Genomic DNA, 20,716 nt, shown 5'->3' on the forward strand with positions numbered 1-20,716 from the left:
CTGTGCTTGGACAATGAATGTCCCAGGTAATTCTGACACACACGTTTGAGAAGCGCTGGTCTAAAATAGTGTGTGCATGTGCGTGTGCGTGTGTGTGTCCAGAAGACAAGCACACATACTGGGAAAATCAGTCCAGTCAAAACTGAGTCTTATGTTTTATTGTCATGATATAAATAGCTACAGAAAATAAATTTTTACATTCTTATATAAAACATGTTCTCTCAATAGGGAATAATTTGTGCCAATCAGAAAGGACAAGAAATTAAACCAGGCTCGATGGGGAAAGCAGTACTACCCTATAACGTCCAGGTGGGTAATATCTGACTGTTTCAGTAAAGAAGAATGTTTTAGTTTTCTGCTAGTCACTGTACAACTATTCATAACCTGTTTTCATTTTGTAAAAAGAAAATTTTAGGAACCTAAATTGTTTCTTTCATTCTAGATTATAGATGAAAATGGCAACATCCTACCACCTGGCAAAGAAGGGGAAATTGCCCTCAGACTAAAGTCTACATGGCCGTTCTGTTTCTTCTCTGAATATGTGGTACAAGAACATACAATGTGCTAGTCACACGTTAATAGAAAGGTGGTATAGGGAGTCATACAGACTTGGGTCCAAATTTCATATCCACCATGTGTTGCTGTATAACCTTGGGCAAGTCACAAAATCCAAGTCTATTTCATCAACTGTAAAATGGGGAGAATATCACCTATCTCCTAAGAGTTTTGTAAAGATTAAATTCTATGTGTAATAAACCAATAGCCGTGCTTGTCTTCAGAAAAGACAACTAGTCAGGCTGCAGAGGGCAGAGAGGGGGCGATACGGGGCAGAAGAGGTGCAAGAGGGGTTTCCTTTTCATTATATTCTTGAACTTTTTGTATTCTACAGTAGGAACCACTTTTTTTTTTAATTTCTTTTAGAAATTTCTTTTAATTTCTTTTAGCAAAGTACTAGTCACATCATGGGTGTCATATTCCTTTTTCCATTCTGACCAAATTAATCCCCAAAGTCATCTTTGATTCCTAGGATAATCCACAGAAAACTGCTGCCACAGTAAGAGGGGACTTTTATGTCACTGGAGACAGAGGAGTGATGGACAGTGATGGGTATTTCTGGTTTGTCGGCAGAGCTGATGATGTCATCATATCCTCTGGGTTTGTACATGTGCCACTCTTAGAGAGTTAACAGATTGACAGGGGAGATCTCCTACTTGGGTGATGTAGTGATCAAGGGCTTCGTTTCTTCTTCTAGGTACCGAATTGGGCCATTTGAAGTGGAGAATGCGCTCATCGAACACCCAGCAGTTGTTGAATCAGCTGTTGTCAGTAGTCCAGATCCAATCAGAGGAGAGGTAGAGTGAATGTCATTAAAGTAGCAATTTTATATTTTCTAGTTCTATCCATTTGACCCCTCTGGAGAATCAATCAAAAGTAGTCATGTAATTCTCATGATGAAGCACACATGTGCCAAAAATATATACTAGGCACTCAACTTTTTTTTTCCTCTTCATTTTCTTCATTATGTTCAGGTAGCCGTCATATAGCACATCATTAGTTTTTGTTGCAGTGTTCAATGATTCATCAGTTGCGTATAACACCTAGGGCTCATCACAACATGTGCCCTCCTCAATACCCATCACCCGGTTACTCAACTTTACAAATGAGTTGTGTCCCAAAGGGGATGTATTAGGATGCATTTAGTGCTAAGTGACAGAAACTCAACTCAAACTGACTTAAGTTTTTAGAAAAGGTATTTATTGGCTCATATGTAAGTGAGGACGTCTTCAAGTACAGCTACATCCAAGGGTTCATGTGAAGTAAGCAAAACTTTGTCTCTCTTCATTTCCTGGCTGTTGTCCTTTAGGTTGGCTCCATTCAGACAGGTTCTCCCTACTTGGTAGCAACTGATTGCAAATGCACACAGCTTCACAACCAGTAAAGGAGATGGCTCCTTTTCCAACAGTTTCAAGCAACTCCCAGAATAACATTTGCCTATCTTAGATCACATATCTAATCAATGTGGTCCAGGGAATGGTATATGCTCACTGGCCAGACCTGGATCATCCGTTGGTCATTGGAAGTAGAAGTTAGTGTCAACACCACCAGAGAGAGAAGTTAGGGTAATGCTCTGTAGGAAAATCAGGGTACTATTACTAAAAGAGGGGAACAAGGGACGCCTGGGTGGCTCAGTCAGTTGGGCTGGTGCCTTCGGCCCGGGTCGTGATCCCAAGGTCCTGGGATCGAGTCCCACATCAGGCTCCTTGCTCAGCAGGGAGCCTGCTTCTCCCTCTCTCTCCCTCTGCTTGTGCTCTTGTCAAATAAATAAAATCTTTAGAATAAATAAGTAAAAGGGGGGAACAGATGCTGCATAAGAAAAAGCAGATTTTACTGTACTTATGACTGTCATGGAACTCAGAATACATTTCCTCATAGAAACAATGCAAATAGGAGGCTGTGGCCAGGTTCCCAAACAAGTCCCACAGCCTACTTAGGACCTAATGAAAGGGAACTTGGGGAATGACAGTAATAGCCTTAGTTTTAGGAGGAAGCCATGTAGTATGAAAGGGAGACATTTCCTTTCCTCATGGAAGTTTCTTAGACTCAGTAAGTAGCAATATTTCAAAAAGTTTGTGTATCAGCATCCTCCCACATCTCTTTTACGCTTTTCAAAGATTTTATTTACTTATTTGACAGAGAGGAGAGCACAAGCAGGGGGAGGGGCAGAAGGAGAGGGAGAAGCAGGCTCCCCACTGAGCAGGAAGCCTGATGTATGGCTTGATCCCGGGACCCTGGGATCATGACCCAAGCCAAAGGCAGACAGTTAACTGACTGAGCCACCCAGGTACCCTCTCTGATGCCTTTTACATACCAGTAACCCTCTACAGTGATTCTATGGATTCCATACTCAAACCTCCTGTACAACCTCCACACCCAATGGGTTCTATTCTCCAAAGTACTTTTCTCCTGCCACCATATTCTCATTCTCTCAATATAGTTGGTTTCATCTGAACATTAGAAGTAAATACCAACTGGAACCAATGTATGAATAATTAATAATTTAAACTATAATCAACCTCAATAATTATCTAATTGGTGGGTTATGAATAGTATTCCAAAGAGAAGCAAGAAATATTAGGCAACTGGGCACCTGGGTGGCTCAGTTGGTTAAGCAACTGCTTTCGGCTCAGGTCATGATCCTGGAGTCCTGGGATTGAGTCCCACGTTGGGCTCCCTGCTCGGTGGGGAGTCTGCTTCTCCCTCTGACCCTCTTCCCTCTCGTGCTATCTCTCATTCTCTCTCTCTCAAATAAATAAATAAAATCTTTAAAAAAAAAAAGAAATATTAGGCAACTTTTTTTGCCTAGATAGATCCTTCCCAAGAGTTCATCTCCCAGCATACAAAATCCTTTCACCAAGCCTCCCCAAATCCCTTTCAAACCATATTCTCTGGAACCTCCATTTGTCTCCCTATTACATGCTTCTAACAGTGTAGGTCTGGAGTAAGCGATCATCTGCAAATCAAGGACTGCCTATATAATATATAGGACTAGTCAGACTGAAATGTTAAATACATGTCTGACATGTAAATAAAACTCAACTTTTAGCTTTATTGAAACACTGCACTCCTCACACTCACAAACCATTTATCTGGAATTAGATCTCAAAACCCCACTTGTATCCAAGCTGTCAGAGGTGATCTCTGGATTTGCATTCATCATTCAAGCTGCTGTTAACAAATAATTATAAGTACCTGTGTTCAGCATTGGTTCCAAACTCCTGATGTGTCTGAAAAACAAACATCGATATAAATTGACTTTTCTCCTACAGGTAGTGAAAGCTTTTGTTGTCTTATCTGCATCCTTTAAATCATCCAACCCAGAGAAATTAATTCTTGAACTTCAGGATCATGTGAAAAAATCAACTGCACCTTACAAATATCCAAGAAAGGCAAGTATTTTTTGCTCAAGAGTGTGTTACCAAACAAGGGTCTAAGCTATTAAGTACAGAGATTTTATTAGCTTTTGACTTTATGGTAGCTCATTATTTAAGTAGAAGACACCTATTTCAACTTGTTTAGCCCTAATAATTTTGCTTTAAAAAATTTCTTTAGGACACTTAAATTTTGATAAACTAGTTTTGATCAACTCTGAAATACTGAATAATTACTAAGGATCCTTATAAGACTAATCAGTCCCATTCCATGAGGGAAAAAAATGGTGGAAAAAATTTAAGACAGCACCTGATTCAGCTATCAGTACTCCTGAGCCATAATACTCTTCAAAGCACAAGCCTTTAAGTATCAAGTGACCAAACTTAAGCTCAGAAAAAAAAAGATGTTATCCAAAGAAACTGTGGAACCTTTCCTGAAACCTTCAATAAAATCTTTAAAAAAATAATAATAATAATTCTATATAAAAACAGAGATGGCACTGCAATTTCCTTCCTTCTCATCCTGGAATACTGTTGGTTGATATTGATCCTTAAGATGAGAATTCTATTTCATTTGGTATTTCAACCAAAAGGTAGTTGACTTCAACTTAAGAACTAGCTACATTTTCTCCATTAAATTTACTACATCAGTCACCAGTTGATTTTCAGAAATGTTGTTTAGAAATTTTAAAATAGTCACATCTTGAGAGAGGGAAACAAAGAGAGGATTTTACCATGAGCATAAGGGGAAAATTTTTTGTACTCAAAATTAACTCTCGAAAGTCTCCCTCAGAAAGGATTTGCAGGACCCAACTCTTAAAAGCCCAAAACCCAAGAATTAACTTGTTTCTCTGTGCATTTAGGTGTGGTGTCTATTTCCTTGGGGAGTAGAGGCCCAAGTCTAGTTTGAACTGGAAAGGGAAGCAATGGAGTAAAGGGATCATTATATTCTTCTGACAAAGCATATAACCTTTGCACTAAAAACTCATATGTAGCTCCAATGTCAACTGGACTATCAACACAAGAATTTCAATGAGCTTAGGCTAAGACATCCCCCAGACTCAAACTCACCAGTTACATGAAAGCTCTCCCTATTGTACTGACAACTGGGATTGTCAAAATGGAATCAAGTGTCTCATAGTATGTTTCTCTGTTAATTAGGTGGAATTTGTTCCGGAACTCCCGAAGACAATCACTGGGAAAATCAAACGCAACGTTCTGAGAGACCATGAGTGGGGTCAAACATAGCCTGATAAGAAACTATGGCATTCAGTAGTTACAGGCTTGCTTTCATTGAGTCCTTGCTTCCTGATAATTTAGTGATTACTCTCTTACAATGCTGAAGATTTTTCCTGGTTGAAAAACTCAACTTTTTTGTTCTGTACGTAGCAAAAAATTTAATAAATAAATATCCAAAAATATTTGGGAAGAAAATGGTTATGATAACCAAACTGACAAAGGCAATGATTTTAATGACTTGCAGGGTTTAAAATAGCAAATTACTTAGAAAAGCACAGTGGACAATGAATTTATCTTGCACCTGATTAAGTCAAAATAAAGATTAGAACTATTCTAAGAAAAATGTTCAAGACAGAATTTCTTCTGCTTAACATCTTATATTACTAGTTCTCTAAAGTGAATTAAAGGGGTGTCTGGGTGGCTCAGTTGGCTAAGCATCTGACTCCTGACCTCTGCTCGGGTCTTGCCCCCAGGGTCATGGGTTCGAGCCCCACGTTGGGCTCTATGATAGGTGTGGAGCCTACTTAAAAAAAATAAAGTGAATTAAAGTATTAATTTTAAAATAAGGAATATAAATAATTCGAAAGCCAGTAAGTGCATTTAATTAAGTACTGCATTACTATACCTTTTTTTAAAAGATTTATTTAGAGTCCGGGGGCGGGGGGGCAGAGGGAGAGAGAGAATCCCAAGCTCCCTGCTGAGCAAAGAGCCCAACATGGGGCTTGATCTCACAATCCTGATATCAAGACTTAAGCTGAAACCAAGAGTTGGAGGCTTAACCAACTGAGGCACCCAGGCACCCCTAACCTCCTCTTGAAGCCAGTTCACTGTAAAATATCTTATGTTTGGATTACTTACAAGTAATTAATCAAGAGCAATTATTCCAAAAGTTTTGTATCTGTACTTTTTTAGGACAATGTACATGACTTTTGGTACATAATTTGACATGTAAGCATCTTTTATGAGATATCTATTATAAAGCAAGAGATTTACTAAGAGGCAGGAAGAAAGAAAAAGCAAAGAACACCAATATTTAGGGAACAAATTTATTTTTATTTTTCTGAAAATATCAGGAACTATAAAAACAAGCTAAATATCTGGCCATACCAAAAGCAAAATACAAGTAAAAACAACATTTAGAAATCATGTGTGACCTTAAACAGGTTTCAAGATACTAAGCTTAACATTCTTTCCTCCACAGAGCAAAACAAGTTTACTAAACCACAATACTGGAGTTTTTTTTTAACTGACATAACTTAAAAAAAAAATAAAAAGAAAAAAAAGAAACCACTCAATTCCCACCCTGGAATCTCATCATTTACAAAACAACATGCTCAAATGTCAGTGACAATAAAGTTGGGAAACCTGAAAACCTATCAATGAAAGAATTCAGATTCCAACAGAACACAGTGCTTTATAGATAGGGAAGAATAGCTTTTGTCGCACTCAGGTCTTACCAAATACAAATAAATACAAGAAGATTAAAAACAAACTACTAAATCAAAATCTTTCTGTAGAGTAGCAGCTTTCACAAAGTAAAAGGAATCCAGCTCTGCAGAGTTAGATGTTCTAAAAGCATATGGCCAATTTTATCCCCAAAGTCCCAGAGTCTTGCACTATCAAAATAAAAGTATCTTTGTCTTGGAGCAAGTCCAATGAAGGCACCAAAATCCTATCCTCCGTGTTCATGCAAATGAAACTTAAAATGCTTTTATCATCCTTTCAAGATGACCTCAACCTATTAAGAGTTAACACTCTTAAGTATCTAAAGATCTCGAAGGAAGTTCCAGCCTCATCTGCATTTCCAAGGTCCAGTCTATATAGCTTTTGCCCCTCCCAAATCCTTCTAGTCTGGACCCCTATTTTAGGAGGATAAAAATACATTCCCATACTCCTAGCCATTAAATAAACACAGACATTGGTGCAGGAAGACTCAACAGCTATAATACTACTGAACTTCTTAAAACTTTATAAACCCTTCTCCAAAAGTGAATTTCATAGCCTCTTAATATTTATTCTCAGTCTGGATTTAGTATGCAGCCCTCTTTGGTGTCCGTCTCTTCCAGGCTTTTCAGTGGTTTTACCCTGGAGGAAACCTTGAAAAAACTTCCAATTACAGGAACCCGCACGGCATGGGATTATGAGCACTAAAAGAATTTGTGTCTCTTGTTGCACTGGCATACTGAAGAAACTCAGAACACTCATTCTTCATCACTAACCTTATCAGAAATGTCTAGTTCTATGCCTAGAATGGTCCTCTTCTATCTCACACCATGCCTTCAAAAATTGCAGCACTGGACAATCAGATTTGTAACAAATGTTAATAAAACAGATTTGTAACAAATGTTAATAAAATGTAAAAACTGGCATAACAACTAAGTAACAGAATCACAAAAAAATAGAAAAACTTCACAAAAACAATTCACTTCTAAACCTTTAAGACCCATGTTTTTGCAATGTTTACAACAAAGTGGGAAGGGACAGCTGAGTTGCAACACATAAAAATTCCTTCCTTAGAATGAAAATTTCCCTATGACTTTCTCTTTTACAGAGTTTGTTTGCTCCCGTAAGTCAGATGGCAACACAGAAGGGGCAGCTGGCAAAGGTAATCAGGAGGGAGAGGCCAACACTATCTTCCTTCCACCCTCCCCTCCACGAAAGTGTTCATCATTATCCATACTACTCCTACCTCAACCAAATGCATGTAGGCCTAACTGCACCCTGGCATAGGGGGCTGAAAAGATCTCCAACAGAACTGTTAACAGGGCTGCTCAATAACGGTTCACTATTATGAGTTCAGCATTATGCAGCACACAAAGGTCAAAAACAATATATTTATTCAGTCACAATTTTATATGGAATCATAGCAATATCTTACCAACACCATCTGAGAAACCCACCTGCAACACCAAATAAATTTTTTTTCCTTATGAGAGATCATTTTCATTTGACTCAGATCTTTCTGTGACTTGACTTTCAAGTTCAGGTTTAGCTCCTCCCTCATTCACCACTTGTGTCTCAGATCGTGGTTTTGTCTGCCCCAGTTCCTTATTTTCTGGTACCAGCTGCTGGTTATTTGTTCCTTCTGCTGGGTGATGTTGATTTGATTTGTCACCAGATTCCAATTTAGCTTCTTTCCCATTTCCTCCTTGCACTGGCTGCTTTGGGTTAAGTTGTGATGGGTCCTTACCACTCTTTACCACCTCCTGGAGATTATACTTTCTGAACAACATATAATCTTTGACAACACTCAGGCAACAGACAGCTTTAATTATTTCTACTACCACCGTGTACTGTGGATTGGTAAGATCCACTTTATTTTCCGAATTGAGGCTGCCTACTATTCCTGTAACAAAAAGAAGAGGGAAACATTTAGAGGGAGAAGGATACCATGACGCTTGACAGATACAATCTTTCATCTTTCTGTTTGGGACTTGTTATACCAATATATATACTAATCTACTCTTCTACATGGACCTCAATCAAATTCTTAGAACTCTGGGCCCCTGGGTGGCTCAGGTCATGATCTCAGGGTCCTGGAATCGAGCCCCGTGTAGGGCTCTCTGCTCAGTGGGGAGTCTGTGTGTCTCCCTCTCCCCCCACCCCCAGCTCCTGCTCTCTCATGTTCTCTAATAAATAAATCTTAAAAAAAAAAATTCTGTAAACTCTTTCAATAAATAAATACAAATGAAATCCTGAGACATTTAATCAAAGTACTTTTTTTTCAAAGAAAATTCAATCTTGATTTGGAAGATTTCATATCTACCTACCAGAAAATCTCATATCCAACATATCGAAATGTTAGGTTTGATATTATTTTAAGGACTTTTTTTTTTTTTAAATAATCTCTGCCCCCAACATGAGGCTTGAACTCACACCTGGGATCAAGAGTCACATGCTCTACTGGCTAAGCCGGCCAGGTACCCCTATTTTAAGGACATTTTATTTTTTTATTTTTTTTTAAAGTTTTATTTATTTCTTTGACACAGAGAGAGAGCACACAAGTAGGGGGAGCGGCAGGCAGAGGGAGAGGGAGAAGCAGGCTCCCCACTGAGCAGGAAGCCCTATGCAGGGCTCGATCCCAGGACCCTGAGATCACGACCTGAGCTGTAGGCAGACACCTAACGACTGAGCCACCCAGGCGCCCCTAGGACATTTTAATATACTTCTTTTATACCCAAAAATATAAGCCTTAGGTTGTAAAAAAAAAAAAAATTCATAAAATCAAGAACAAATATTTAGTATTGTATACTAATGTAAAATCACTAAGAAAAACATACCTGCCAATTCTTTGATAACTTCTTCTCTATTCATGTGACTGTTATTTCGAGATTTATATACAATCTGAAATGTCCCTTTGTTTGGAGCTTTAAACCAGGGTTCCAAAAATGTTTCTGCATATTTTTTCATATCTTCTAAGAAAGCCTTGCACGTGCCTGAAATGGGTAACATACGTAGAATAACCCGAGTCTTCTTCTTCTTGGTTTTGTACATATCCTGGAGAATATGATGTACCAATTTCTCAGGTTCTAAAGGAAAAAAGAAAAAAGCACAAAGCAAACAAGTTAAGAATAAAAACTCTCGAAAATTTCAGAACCTCTTCAAACTCTCTATAAAATGAATTTTCGATGGGCGGAGCAAGATGGCGGAGGAGTAGGAGACCTGGATTTCGTCTGGTCTCAGGAATTCTGCTGAATAGGGATCAAACCATTCTGAACACCTATGAACTCAACAGGAGATCGAAGAGGAGAGTAGCAACAACTCTCTGAACAGAGAAGCGACCACGTACTGGAAGGTAAGACGTGCGGAGAAGTGAATCCGAGGGGATATTCGGGAGGATAGACGGCGGGGGAGGGGGCCTCCTTCGGCCGCTTCTGGCAAGTGATAGAGCCGCGGAGCACAAAATCAGAACTTTTAAAAGTCGGTTCCGCGGAGGGATGTCGCTCCAGTGGCTAAGCGGGGAGTGGAACCCTCACGGGACAGGGTGGTCTCAGGACCCTCGGGGTCACAAAGACCGGGGGTGCCTGAGTGCGGCAGAGCTCCCAGGTATCGGAGCAGGGAAGCCGGCTGCAGAGACAGAGCCGAGGCGTGGGCTCTCAGCTCGGGGCTGCCATAAACTGTGATCCGTGGCCCAGTCAGGCCACTGCTCCTCCAGCAGAGACCCAACAAGCGGCAGATCCAGGGAGACTCCCCTTCCTCCCCGGGGAAGAGTGGCGAGGGAGTGCACCGCAGGGATCTACTGGGTTTGGAGACTCCACACGGGGTCGGGTGCCAGAGATAGAAAAGCTCGGTCACAGGCCGGGTGAGCACGGAGTGCGGTCGGAGACCGGGGACACGGGAGTGACTGGCTGCTTTTCTCAGGGGGCGCACTGAGGAGCGGAGCCCCGAGTTCTTGCCTCCTCTGGGGCAGAGACTGGGAGGCCGCCATTTTCACTGTCGTACTCCAAAGCCGGACAGAAAGCTTGCAGGGAACAAAAGCTCCTGAGAGCAAACCCGAGCAGCTTGCTTAGCCCAGACCGACAAGGGCGGGGCAATTCCGCCTCCGGCAAAGACATTTGGGAACCACGGCAACAGGCCCCTCCCCCAGAAGATCAGCACATACAGCCAGCAAGCCAAGACCAAGTTTACCCATCAAGGAGAACAGGAGAACTCCAGCGCTATGGAAATATTGCACATAGAATTCACGGCTGTTTTTTACCATGATTCATTAGTTATTCAAAGTAAATTTTTTTAACTGTTTTTTTAATTTCTCTTTTTCCCTTTTTCAACCAACATCTTATCAATCCCTTTTTTTAAAAAAACATTTTTAGAGTCATATTTTTTCCCTTCATAGTAGTTACCCTTATTTTTGACATATATATATATATAAGTTGTTCTCTCTCTAAAATTTTGAGATACACTTTCTTCTAACAGAACAAAATATACCCTAAATCACTAGTGTATGGCTTTGCTCTAGTCTCCTGCCTGATCACATTCTCTCCCCCCCTTTTTTTTAATCTTCTTTCTTTTTTCAAACAACTTATCATATCAATTCCTTTTATAAAATCTTTTATAATTTTCATCTTTACAGTCATCTTCCATCCCTTCATTCTATCAACCCTTATTTTGTATATATATGTCTTTCTTCCTTTAAAATTTTAGGAGGCACTGTTTCTAACAGACCAAAATATGCCCAAAATCTAGTGTGCGGCACTGATCTATGCACTAGCCTGATCATATTTGATCATATTCTGATTTTTTTGTATTCTTCTGTTTTTGTTTTTAATCTTTTTCTTTTTTTCTCTTTTTTCTTTCTTTCCCTTTCTTTTCCCCTGGTTTCAGGTATTTTCTGATTTGTAGAGAGTATATTTGCTGGGGACGTTGTTAACCTGTTAGCATTTTGTTCTCCCATTCATCTGTTCTCCTCTGGACAAAATGACAAGATGAAAAAAATCACCTCAGCAAAAAGAACAAGAGATAGTACCGTCAGCCAGGGACCTACTCAATAGGGACATTAGTACGATGTCGGACCTAGAGTTCAGAATCATGACTTTATAAAGATACTAGCTGGGCTTGAGAAAAGGGTGGAAGTTATTAGACAAACCCTTTCTGGAGAAATAAAAGAACTAAAATCTAACCAAGTCGAAATCAAAAAGGCTATTCATGAGGTGCAATCAAAAATGGGGGCACTAACTGCTAGGATAAATGACGCAGAAGAGAGAATCAGCGATACAGAACCAAATGATGGAAAATAAAGAGGCTGAGAAAAAGAGAGAGAAACAACTACTGGATCACGAGGGCAGAATTCAAGATATAAGCGATACGATAAGATGAAAAAACATTAGAATAATTGGGATCCCAGAAGAATAAGAAAGAGAGAGAGGTGCAGAAGGTATATTGGAGCAAATAACAGAGAACTTCCCTAATGTGAGGAAGGAAACAGGCATCAAAATCCAGGAGGCACAGAGAACCCCTCTCAAAATCAATAAAAATAGGTCAACACCCCGGCATCTAATACTAAAACTTAGGAGTCTCAGAGACAAAGAGAAAATCCTGAAAGCAGCTCTGGAGAAGAGAAATATAACCTACAATGGTAGAAATATTAGATTGGCAACAGACCATCCACAGAGACCTGGCAGGCCAGAAAGGACTGGCATGATATCTTCAGAGCACTAAACGAGAAAAATATGCAGCCAAGAATACTATATCCAGCTAGGCTGTCATGGAAAATAGAAGGAGAGATAAAAAGCTTCCAGGACAAAAAAAACTAAAGGAATTTGCGAACACAATACCAGCCCTACAAGAAATATTGAAAGGGGTCCTCTAAGCAAAGAGAGAGACTAAAAGCAGCACAGATCAGAAAGGAACACAGACAATATACAGTAACAGTCACCTTACAGGCAAAACAATGGCACTAAATTCATACCTTTCAATAGTTACCCTGAATGTAAATGGGCTAAATGCCCCAAGCAAAAGACACAGGCTATCAGATTGGATTAAAAAACAAGACCCATCGATATGCTGTCTGCAAGAGACTCATTTTAGACCCAAAGACACCCCCAGATTGAAAGTGAGGGGGTGGAAAACCATTGACCATGCTAATGGACACCAAAAGAAAGCTGGGGTGGCAAGCCTTATATCAGACAAATTATATTTTAACACAAGGACTGTAATAAGAGATGAGGAAGGGGGCGCCTGGGTGGCTCAGTTGGTTAAGCGACTGCCTTTGGCTCAGGTCATGATCCTGGAGTCCCGGGATCGAGTCCCACATCGGGCTCCCTGCTCAGCAGGGGTTCTGCTTCTCCCTCTGACTCTCTTCCCTCTCGTGCTCTGTCTCTCATTCACTCTCTCTCTCTCAAATAAATAAATAAAATAAAATCTTTAAAAAAAAGAGATGAGGAAGGACACTACATCCTATTTAAAGGGTCTATCCAACAAGAAGATCTAACAATTGTAAATATCTATGCCTCTAACATGGGAGCAGCCAATTATATAAGGCAATTAATAACAAAAGCGAAGAAACACATTGACAGCAATACAATAATAATGGGGGACTTTAACACCCCCCTCACTGAAATGGACAGATCATCTAAGCAAAAGATCAACCAGGAAATAAAGACTTTAAATGACACACTGGACCAAATGGACTGCACAGACATATTCAGAACATTCCATCCCAAAGCAACGGAATACACATTCTTCTCTACTGCCCATTGAACATTCTCCAGAATTGATCACATCCTAGGTCACAAATCAGGTCTCAACCAGTAACAAAAGATTGGGATTATTCCCTGCATATTTTCTGACCACAATTTTTTGAAACTAGAACTCAATCACAAGAGGAAAGTCGGAAAGAACTCAAATACATGGAGGCTAAAGAGCATCCTACTAAGGAATGAATGGGTCAACCAGGAAATTAAGGAAGAATTAAAAAAATTCATGGAAACCAATGAAAATGAAAACACAACTGTTCAAAATCTTTGCGATACAGCAAAGGCAGTCCTGAGAGGAAAGTATATAGCAATACAAGCCTTTCTCAAGAAACAAGAAAGGTCTCAAATACACAACCTAACCCTATACCTAAAGGAGCTGGAGAAAGAACAGCAAATAAAGCCTAAACCCAGCAGGAGAAGAGAAATCATAAAGATCAGAGCAGAAATCAATGAACTAGAAACCAAAAGAACAGTAGAACAGATCAACGAAACTAGGAGCTGGTTCTTTGAAAGAATTAACAAGATTGATAAACCCCTGGCCAGACTGATCAAAAAGAAACGAGAAATGGCCCAAATCAACAAAATCATGAATGAAAGAGGAGAGATCACAAGCAACACCAAAGAACTACAAACAATTATAAGAACATATTATGAGCAACTCTATGCCAGCAAATTAGATAACCTGGAAGAAATGGGTGCATTCCTAGAGATGTATCAACTACCAAAATTGAACCAGGAAGAAATAGAAAACCTGAACAGACCTATAACCACTAAGGAAATTGAAGCAGTCATGAAAAATCTCCCAAGAAACAAAAGCCTAGGGCCAGATGGCTTCCCAGGGGAATTCTATCAGACATTTAAAGAAGAATTAATACCTATTCTCCTGAAACTGTTCCAAAAATTAGAAATGGAAGGAAAACTTCCAAACTTATTGTATGAGGCCACCATTACCTTGATCCCAAAACCAGACAAAGACCCCATCAAAAAGGAGTACTACATAGCAATATCCTTGATGAACATGGATGCAAAAATTCTCACCAAAATACTAGCCAATAGGATCCAACAGTACATTAAAAGGATTATTCACCAGGACCAAGTGAGATTTATCCCTGGGCTGCAAGTTTGGTTCAACATCCACAAATCAATCAATGTGATACAATACATTAACAAAAGAAAGAACAAGAATCAATGATCCTCTCAATAGATGCAGAAAAAGCATTTGACAAAGTACAGCATCCTTTCTTGATCAAAACTCTTCAGAGTATACGGATAGAGGGTACATACCTCAGTATCATAAAAGCCATCTACGAAAAACCTACAGCGAATATCATTCTCAATGGGGAAAAGCTGAGAGCTTTTCCCCTAAGTTCAGGAACGCGGCAGGGATGTCCACTCTCACCACTGCTATTCAACATAGTATTAGAAGTCCTAGCCACAGCAATCAGACAACAAAAAGAAATCAAAGGCATCCAAATCGGCAAAGAGGAAGTCAAACTCTCTCTTTGCAGATGATATGATACTGTATGTGGAAAACCCAAAAGACTCCACCCCAAAACTGCTAGAACTCATACAGGAATTCAGTCAAGTAGCAGGATATAAAATCAATGCACAGAAATCAGTGGCATTCCTATACACCAACAACAAGACAGAAGAGAGACAAATCAAGGAGTCGATCCTATTTACAATTGCACCCAAAACCATAAGATACCTAGGAATGAATCTAACCAAAGAGGCAAAGCATCTGTACTCAGAAAACTATAAAATACTCATGAAAGAAACTGAAGAAGACACAAAGAAATGGAAAAACGTTCCATGCTCATGGATTGGAAGAACAAACATTGTGAAGATGTCAATGCTACCTAGAGCAATCTACACATTCAATGCAATCCCCATCAAAATACCATCCACTTTTTTCAAAGAAGTGGAAAAAATAATCCTAAAATTTGTATGGAACCAGAGAGACCCCAAATAGCAAGGAGGAATATTGAAAAAGAAAAGCAAAGCTGGCGGCATCACATTCCGGACTTCCAGCTCTATTACAAAGCTGTCATCATCAAGACAGTATGGTACTGGCACAAAAACAGACACACAGATCAATGGAACAGAATAGAGAGCCCAGAAATGGACCCTCAACTCTATGGTCAACTCATCTTTGACAAAGCAGGAAAGAATGTCCAATGGCAAAAAGACAGTCTCTTCAACAAATGGTGTTGGGAAAATTGGACAGCCACATGCAGAAGAATGAAACTGGACCATCTGCTTACACCACACACAAAAATAGACTCCAAATGGTTGAAGGACCTAAACGTGAGACAGGAGTCCATCAGAATCCTAAAGGAGAACACAGGCAGCAACCTCTTCGACCTCAGCCATAGCAACTTCTTCCTAGAAACATCGCCAAAGGCAAGGGAAGCAAGGGCAAAAATGAACTATTGGGATTTCACCAAGATAAAAAGCTTTTGCACAGCAAAAGAAACAGTCCACAAAACCAAAAGACAACCGACAGAATGGGAGAAAATATTTGCAAATGACATATCAGATAAAGGGCTAGTATCCGAAATCTATAAAGAACTTATCAAACTCAACACCCAAAGAACAAATAATCCAATCAAGAAATGGGCAGAAGACATGAACAGACATTTTTCCAAAGAAGACATCCAAATGGCCAACAGACACATGAAAAAGGGCTCAACATCGCTCGGCATCAGGGAAATCCAAATCAAAACCTCCGTGATATACCACCTCACACCAGTCAGAATGGCTAAAATGAACAAGCCAGGAAACGACAGATGTTGGCGGGAATGTGGAGAAAGGGGAACCCTCCTACACACTGGTGGGAATGCAAGCTGGTGCAGCCACACTGGAAAACAGTATGGAGGTTCCTCAAACAGTTCAAAATAGAGCTACCATAGGATCCAGCAGTTGCACTACTGGGTATTTACCACAAAGATACAAATGTAGGGATCCGAAGGGGTAAGTGCACCCCAATGTTTATAGCAGCAATGTCCACAACAGCCAAACTGTGGAAAGAGCCAAGATGTCCATCAACAGATGAATGGATAAGGAAGATGTTGGTATATATACACAATGGAGTATTATGCAACCATCAAAATTAATGAGATCTTGCCATTTGCAACGACGTGGATGGAACTGGAGGGTGTTATGCTGAGTGAAATAAGTCAATCAGAGAAAGACATGTATCATATGACCTCAATGATATGAGGAATTCTTAATCTCAGGAAACAAACTGAGTGTTGCTGAGTGGTGGGGGTGGGAGGGATGGGGTGGCTGGGTGATAGACATTGGGGAGGGTATGTGCTACGTACGGTGAGCGCTGTGAATTGTGCAAGACTGTTGAATCAGAGATCTGTATTTCTGAAACAAATAATGCAAGATATGTTACGAAAAAAGAAAAAGAAGATAGCAGGAGGGGAAGAATGAAGGGGAGTAAGTCGGAGGGGGAGAGGAACCATGAGAGACAATGGATTCTGAAAAACAAACTGAGGGTTCTAGAGGGGAGGGGGGGTGGGGGGATGGGTTAGCCTGGTGATGGGTATTAAGGAGGGCACGATCTGTGTGGAGCACTGGGTGTTATGCACAAACAATGAAGTACGGAACACTACATCAAAAACTAATGATATAATGTATGGTGATTAACATAACAATAAAAAATTTTAAAAAATGAATTTTCATTGGCAATGACCTATGTCAACAGTATAGTAGAAGAAATTATCATAATGAATGTTAATAAACCTAATCAAACATTTTCCAACTTTCTTCACTGCCTATAATGATTATTACTATATCTAATAAGTTAACTCTTCAGCATTGTTACTGCTTTCGCTAAAAACAATTGTTCATGAAGACATTGCAGTTAACATTTTTGTGATGTCTCATTTGTCCAGTAACACTTTACTGTTTTCCCATAACAACTGCAACTACAGACATAACATTATTAAATAGTACACTTTTTTACAAAACAATCAAACCTGCAAGTCACTTTAAAAAGATTTAATTCATCCATTAGTTAAGTCTGTACAATATTCTAGATCTCAGAACTCAGAGAAGCCCCCAAACCATGAATTACACAAGATCATGATATGGTCCTTAGACCATCCTCACTACCTACAAGTCTGTTTGGGGCTACTCAGTGTTTTCACTACTTTTAAATTAGTTAACTGCATTAAAAAAAATCTAGGAACTTCTCCAGATTTCCAACTTCTTTTGAAAAACCAGAAGATCTGGCCCTACAGGACTACATTTCAGATGGCTGGAGCCATTCCAAACTGGCTGGTGCTGAAGAGCAGCTTCTCCTCTCAAACAGAATACATACTCTTGTTTCACCTAAAGTTACATACAAAGTGGCAAAGCCAGGTTTCCACTCCTAAGCCAATGTGATTTTCCCCACCCCATTCTACCTTTCCATATGCCTAGCACTAGAACAGTGAGGAAAAGATCAAATGATTAACTGAGCCATAACCATGAAGCCATTTTGTAGGCAGTGTTCTGAGGCAAGCAGATGTCCAGATATTACAGGCTCAATAATCTTAAGGTTTATTAGTCAGACACACCTATTCCAAGCGTCCTGATGAATACTACATTGTTGGCTCCACTCTCCACTGACTGGAATCTTCTTAGCTTCATCTCTGTTGATGCTTTAATGTCACCAACTTCTTTCTTCAAGGCAGCCTCCATGTCATCATCTTCTCCCTCACTTCCTGAGGGCTGCTGCTCTTTGTCCGTAAACTGCATGAAACAAATGAGCAGAAACACAAAAACAGCTCATGTGAAAAGCTACAACCACCTATGTGAAATCTCCAGTGGCAGATGGATCAATACTGATAATAAAGATTTTTATTAAAAAAGTGACACATCGCTCCCTTCAAAATGTGGAGGAAAAAGGGAGTTCCCTCAGACTGGGGCACATATAATTTGAAAATGCTTTCAAAAACATCTTAACATTCTGGGACACAGGGTAATGTGCTCACCAGATGAATTAATTCAAGATAGACCTTAATCCCATCACTAGATATCGTTGTGCCTAATAAGACAGTCTCCTTTTGGTGAGATTACGATGAACAAGCAGAAGGCAAAAGACAAAGCCCAACCTGACACCCTGCAAACCCCAGCTCCCTCCCAGGTGGGAGATGTGTAATATTCTTCAGGCACTCCTGGCTGCCCTAAAGCTAAGGGAAGGAAAAACAAATGGTTAACTAGTAGAGATCACAGTCCTGCAAGACAGGAATTTCCCTCAGCTTACAAATGTTTTAGGTGATTTACCAAGAAAAAAAAAAAAGCATTCTTATCAATAACCTAAACTTCCAGAAGGAAACTCCCATCTTACTATTGAACGCTTTACTAATGGGGAAAAAAAAAATCCTAACTTGATAATGGCAAGGTCTCTATTATCTTGTAGGTCGTCCTCTTTAGCATACAAAAGTTCTTTTGAAAACCTCCCTTTTCCTTTACCTCCCCCAACTTCCAAGTATATAATCAGTCACCCCTCACAGGCCCGGTGGAGCAGCTCTTTCTGCCCACAGGCCCTGTCCCTGTGCTTTAATAAAACATCATTTTGCAACAAAGATGTCTCAAGAATTCTTTCTTGGCTGTCAGCTCTGGACCTCACCTACATTCAAAAACTACATCAATTAGACCCAACAGTTATGGCATAAAAAAACCCTTGCTTCTATTCTACTAAGGAACAGGGAACAGAAACAGTCAAGAATTTGTTCAAGGTACCAGTGTAAACAGGACACTCACTTGTTGCCCATTTCTGGGCCCCACCATTATTAGTTTGCCAGACAGGCACTACTAATAATTAAAACACATTTATGGAGCCTTTATTATATGCCAGGATGTATTTTATATACATAAGCAACTTTTCAGCCAACATTAGGTACGCTATCATTTTTCTTTTTTATTTAGCTTAGCAAAATTAAATAATATACCCATTACCAAGCCCTAGAACTAGTAAATAATGGAACTTGAATCCAAATCCCCCCTGTATTGTCCTCCCCCTTTTAATTCATTGAGGTATTTGTGTATGTATTAGTCCAGATCCTAAGCCAAGAATATAATGATTTCCAAACTGTGATGGGAAAACTAGGTTTTAGGTGGTGTGAGTACGAAAGTTTTTACTTTTTAAATTGCATTTACACGCGTATTTGGAAAAATAACTAGCACTAGTACTAAACCCACTATTTCAGAGACACTGCTTAGGGCAAACATCATTACAACCATGGTGTAAAAGTCGCGGTAAGCTATGACAAAACCATGAGGACAAATTAAGTTTCCCTTATTGGACCGTTTACTTAACCTTCAGTATCCTCGTGAACACTATTTCACAAGCCTATTGTTTAGCAGTAAACGTTTGAAAGCTTCAGCTTTGAGAGCACAACACGTGGACCGCAGAAGCAATCTATAAATAGGAGCCACCATAATTACTAATGGGGTGGGGGACCCAAACCTGTAAGTTTTTTAAGCATATGACCCGGCAGGGGTCGGCAACCCAGATAAGGCGAAGAGGCGGCAACACAGGCGAGGCCACGCCCCTTCGCCAGCTCGGCCACAAACGCGCGCACGCGTATGAGAAAGCCGGCCTTGCAGCATTCCCTCATTACTCAAAGGCCGCTTGGACTCTCCGCGGCCCGTACCTTTTCCGGCCCATACATGTCGTCGCCGTATTCGTTGAGCAGGCTGTAGGCCTCCTCCACGCACTTGCGTTCGTTCATGTTGCAGGTAATGAGAATGCCCTGTAGGCCGGGTTCCAACTGCCGGGGCCCGCCACCGTCGCAGCGCCGAGCCCGCTTGGCTTGCACATACGGAGCTTTGCCTTTGCGCTTTCCGCCGCTAGACTGAGGAGGCTGCTGGGCGGGGGTCGCCATGGCGCATGAGAACCGAGGCTAGCGAGAAACGTGTTTCTCTTACTATTCCCGGCTTCCTCGCCTCTGCTGGCGCGAGCTGGCTTGCGTCATGTGCGCGCGACGACCTCCCCTAGTCCCGCCTCCAAGTTTCATTCGGTGCTGCGTGGGGTCCTAGAGCCGGTGGGTTGGCAGGCTGTGGAGAGGTGGTGTGAGGCCTGCCTGTCGCGAAGGTTGAACAGCACTTCTTGCTGCTCAGCAGCCCATGCTCCGACTTCCTGGGAAAGCGGCCTTCGGGTGGAGCGGGTCTGTAAATTTACATGCTGGCATCCAACTGGATGTAGATCGTGCTTATAAAGAACCGTTTCATTGGGACGCCTGGGTGGCTCAGTTGGTTAAGCAACTGCTTTCGGCTCAGGTCATCATCCTGGAGTCCTGGGATCGAGTCCCGCGTCGGGCTCCCTGCTGAGCAGGGAGTCTGCTTCTCCCTCGGACC

At 40.7% G+C, this 20,716-nt stretch overlaps 2 protein-coding genes across 5 annotated transcripts in view; one reads left to right on the forward strand and one right to left on the reverse strand.

The window, feature by feature from the left end:
- The window catches only part of LOC113932768 (acyl-coenzyme A synthetase ACSM4, mitochondrial), a 28,917-nt gene extending 23,435 nt beyond the window's left edge, over nt 1-5,482 (forward strand). The window contains exons 9-14 of the mRNA XM_027612160.1: nt 229-309; nt 443-544; nt 1,028-1,155; nt 1,253-1,352; nt 3,828-3,947; nt 5,091-5,482. Coding sequence (XP_027467961.1) covers nt 229-309; nt 443-544; nt 1,028-1,155; nt 1,253-1,352; nt 3,828-3,947; nt 5,091-5,177 — 618 coding nt within the window. The 3' untranslated portion in view covers nt 5,178-5,482. The remainder of the gene's footprint in view (nt 1-228; nt 310-442; nt 545-1,027; nt 1,156-1,252; nt 1,353-3,827; nt 3,948-5,090) is intronic.
- The window catches only part of THUMPD1 (THUMP domain containing 1), a 62,333-nt gene extending 42,006 nt beyond the window's left edge, over nt 1-20,327 (reverse strand). Inside the window, exons 1-6 of one of the 4 annotated variants that reach the window (XR_003523129.1) lie at nt 20,014-20,327; nt 17,932-18,106; nt 9,449-9,697; nt 8,069-8,514; nt 3,751-3,785; nt 1,788-2,128 (exon numbers count right to left, since the gene is read on the reverse strand). Coding sequence is in view for 2 of the 4 variants with exons in the window: in XM_027612163.1 (XP_027467964.1) it covers nt 8,096-8,514; nt 9,449-9,697; nt 17,932-18,106; nt 20,014-20,244 (1,074 nt within the window). In the remaining 2 variants the exon portion in view is untranslated. Of the gene's footprint in view, nt 1-1,787; nt 2,129-3,508; nt 3,786-6,207; nt 8,515-9,448; nt 9,698-17,931; nt 18,107-20,013 lie in introns of those variants that run through there. The other 3 variants (XR_003523130.1, XM_027612163.1, XM_027612162.1) reach the window with 3 other exon arrangements.
- Nucleotides 20,328-20,716: the final 389 nt, after the last annotated feature.

Source organism: Zalophus californianus, chromosome 10, assembly GCF_009762305.2.
Source record: "Zalophus californianus isolate mZalCal1 chromosome 10, mZalCal1.pri.v2, whole genome shotgun sequence".
NCBI classification, from domain to species: domain Eukaryota; kingdom Metazoa; phylum Chordata; class Mammalia; order Carnivora; family Otariidae; genus Zalophus; species Zalophus californianus.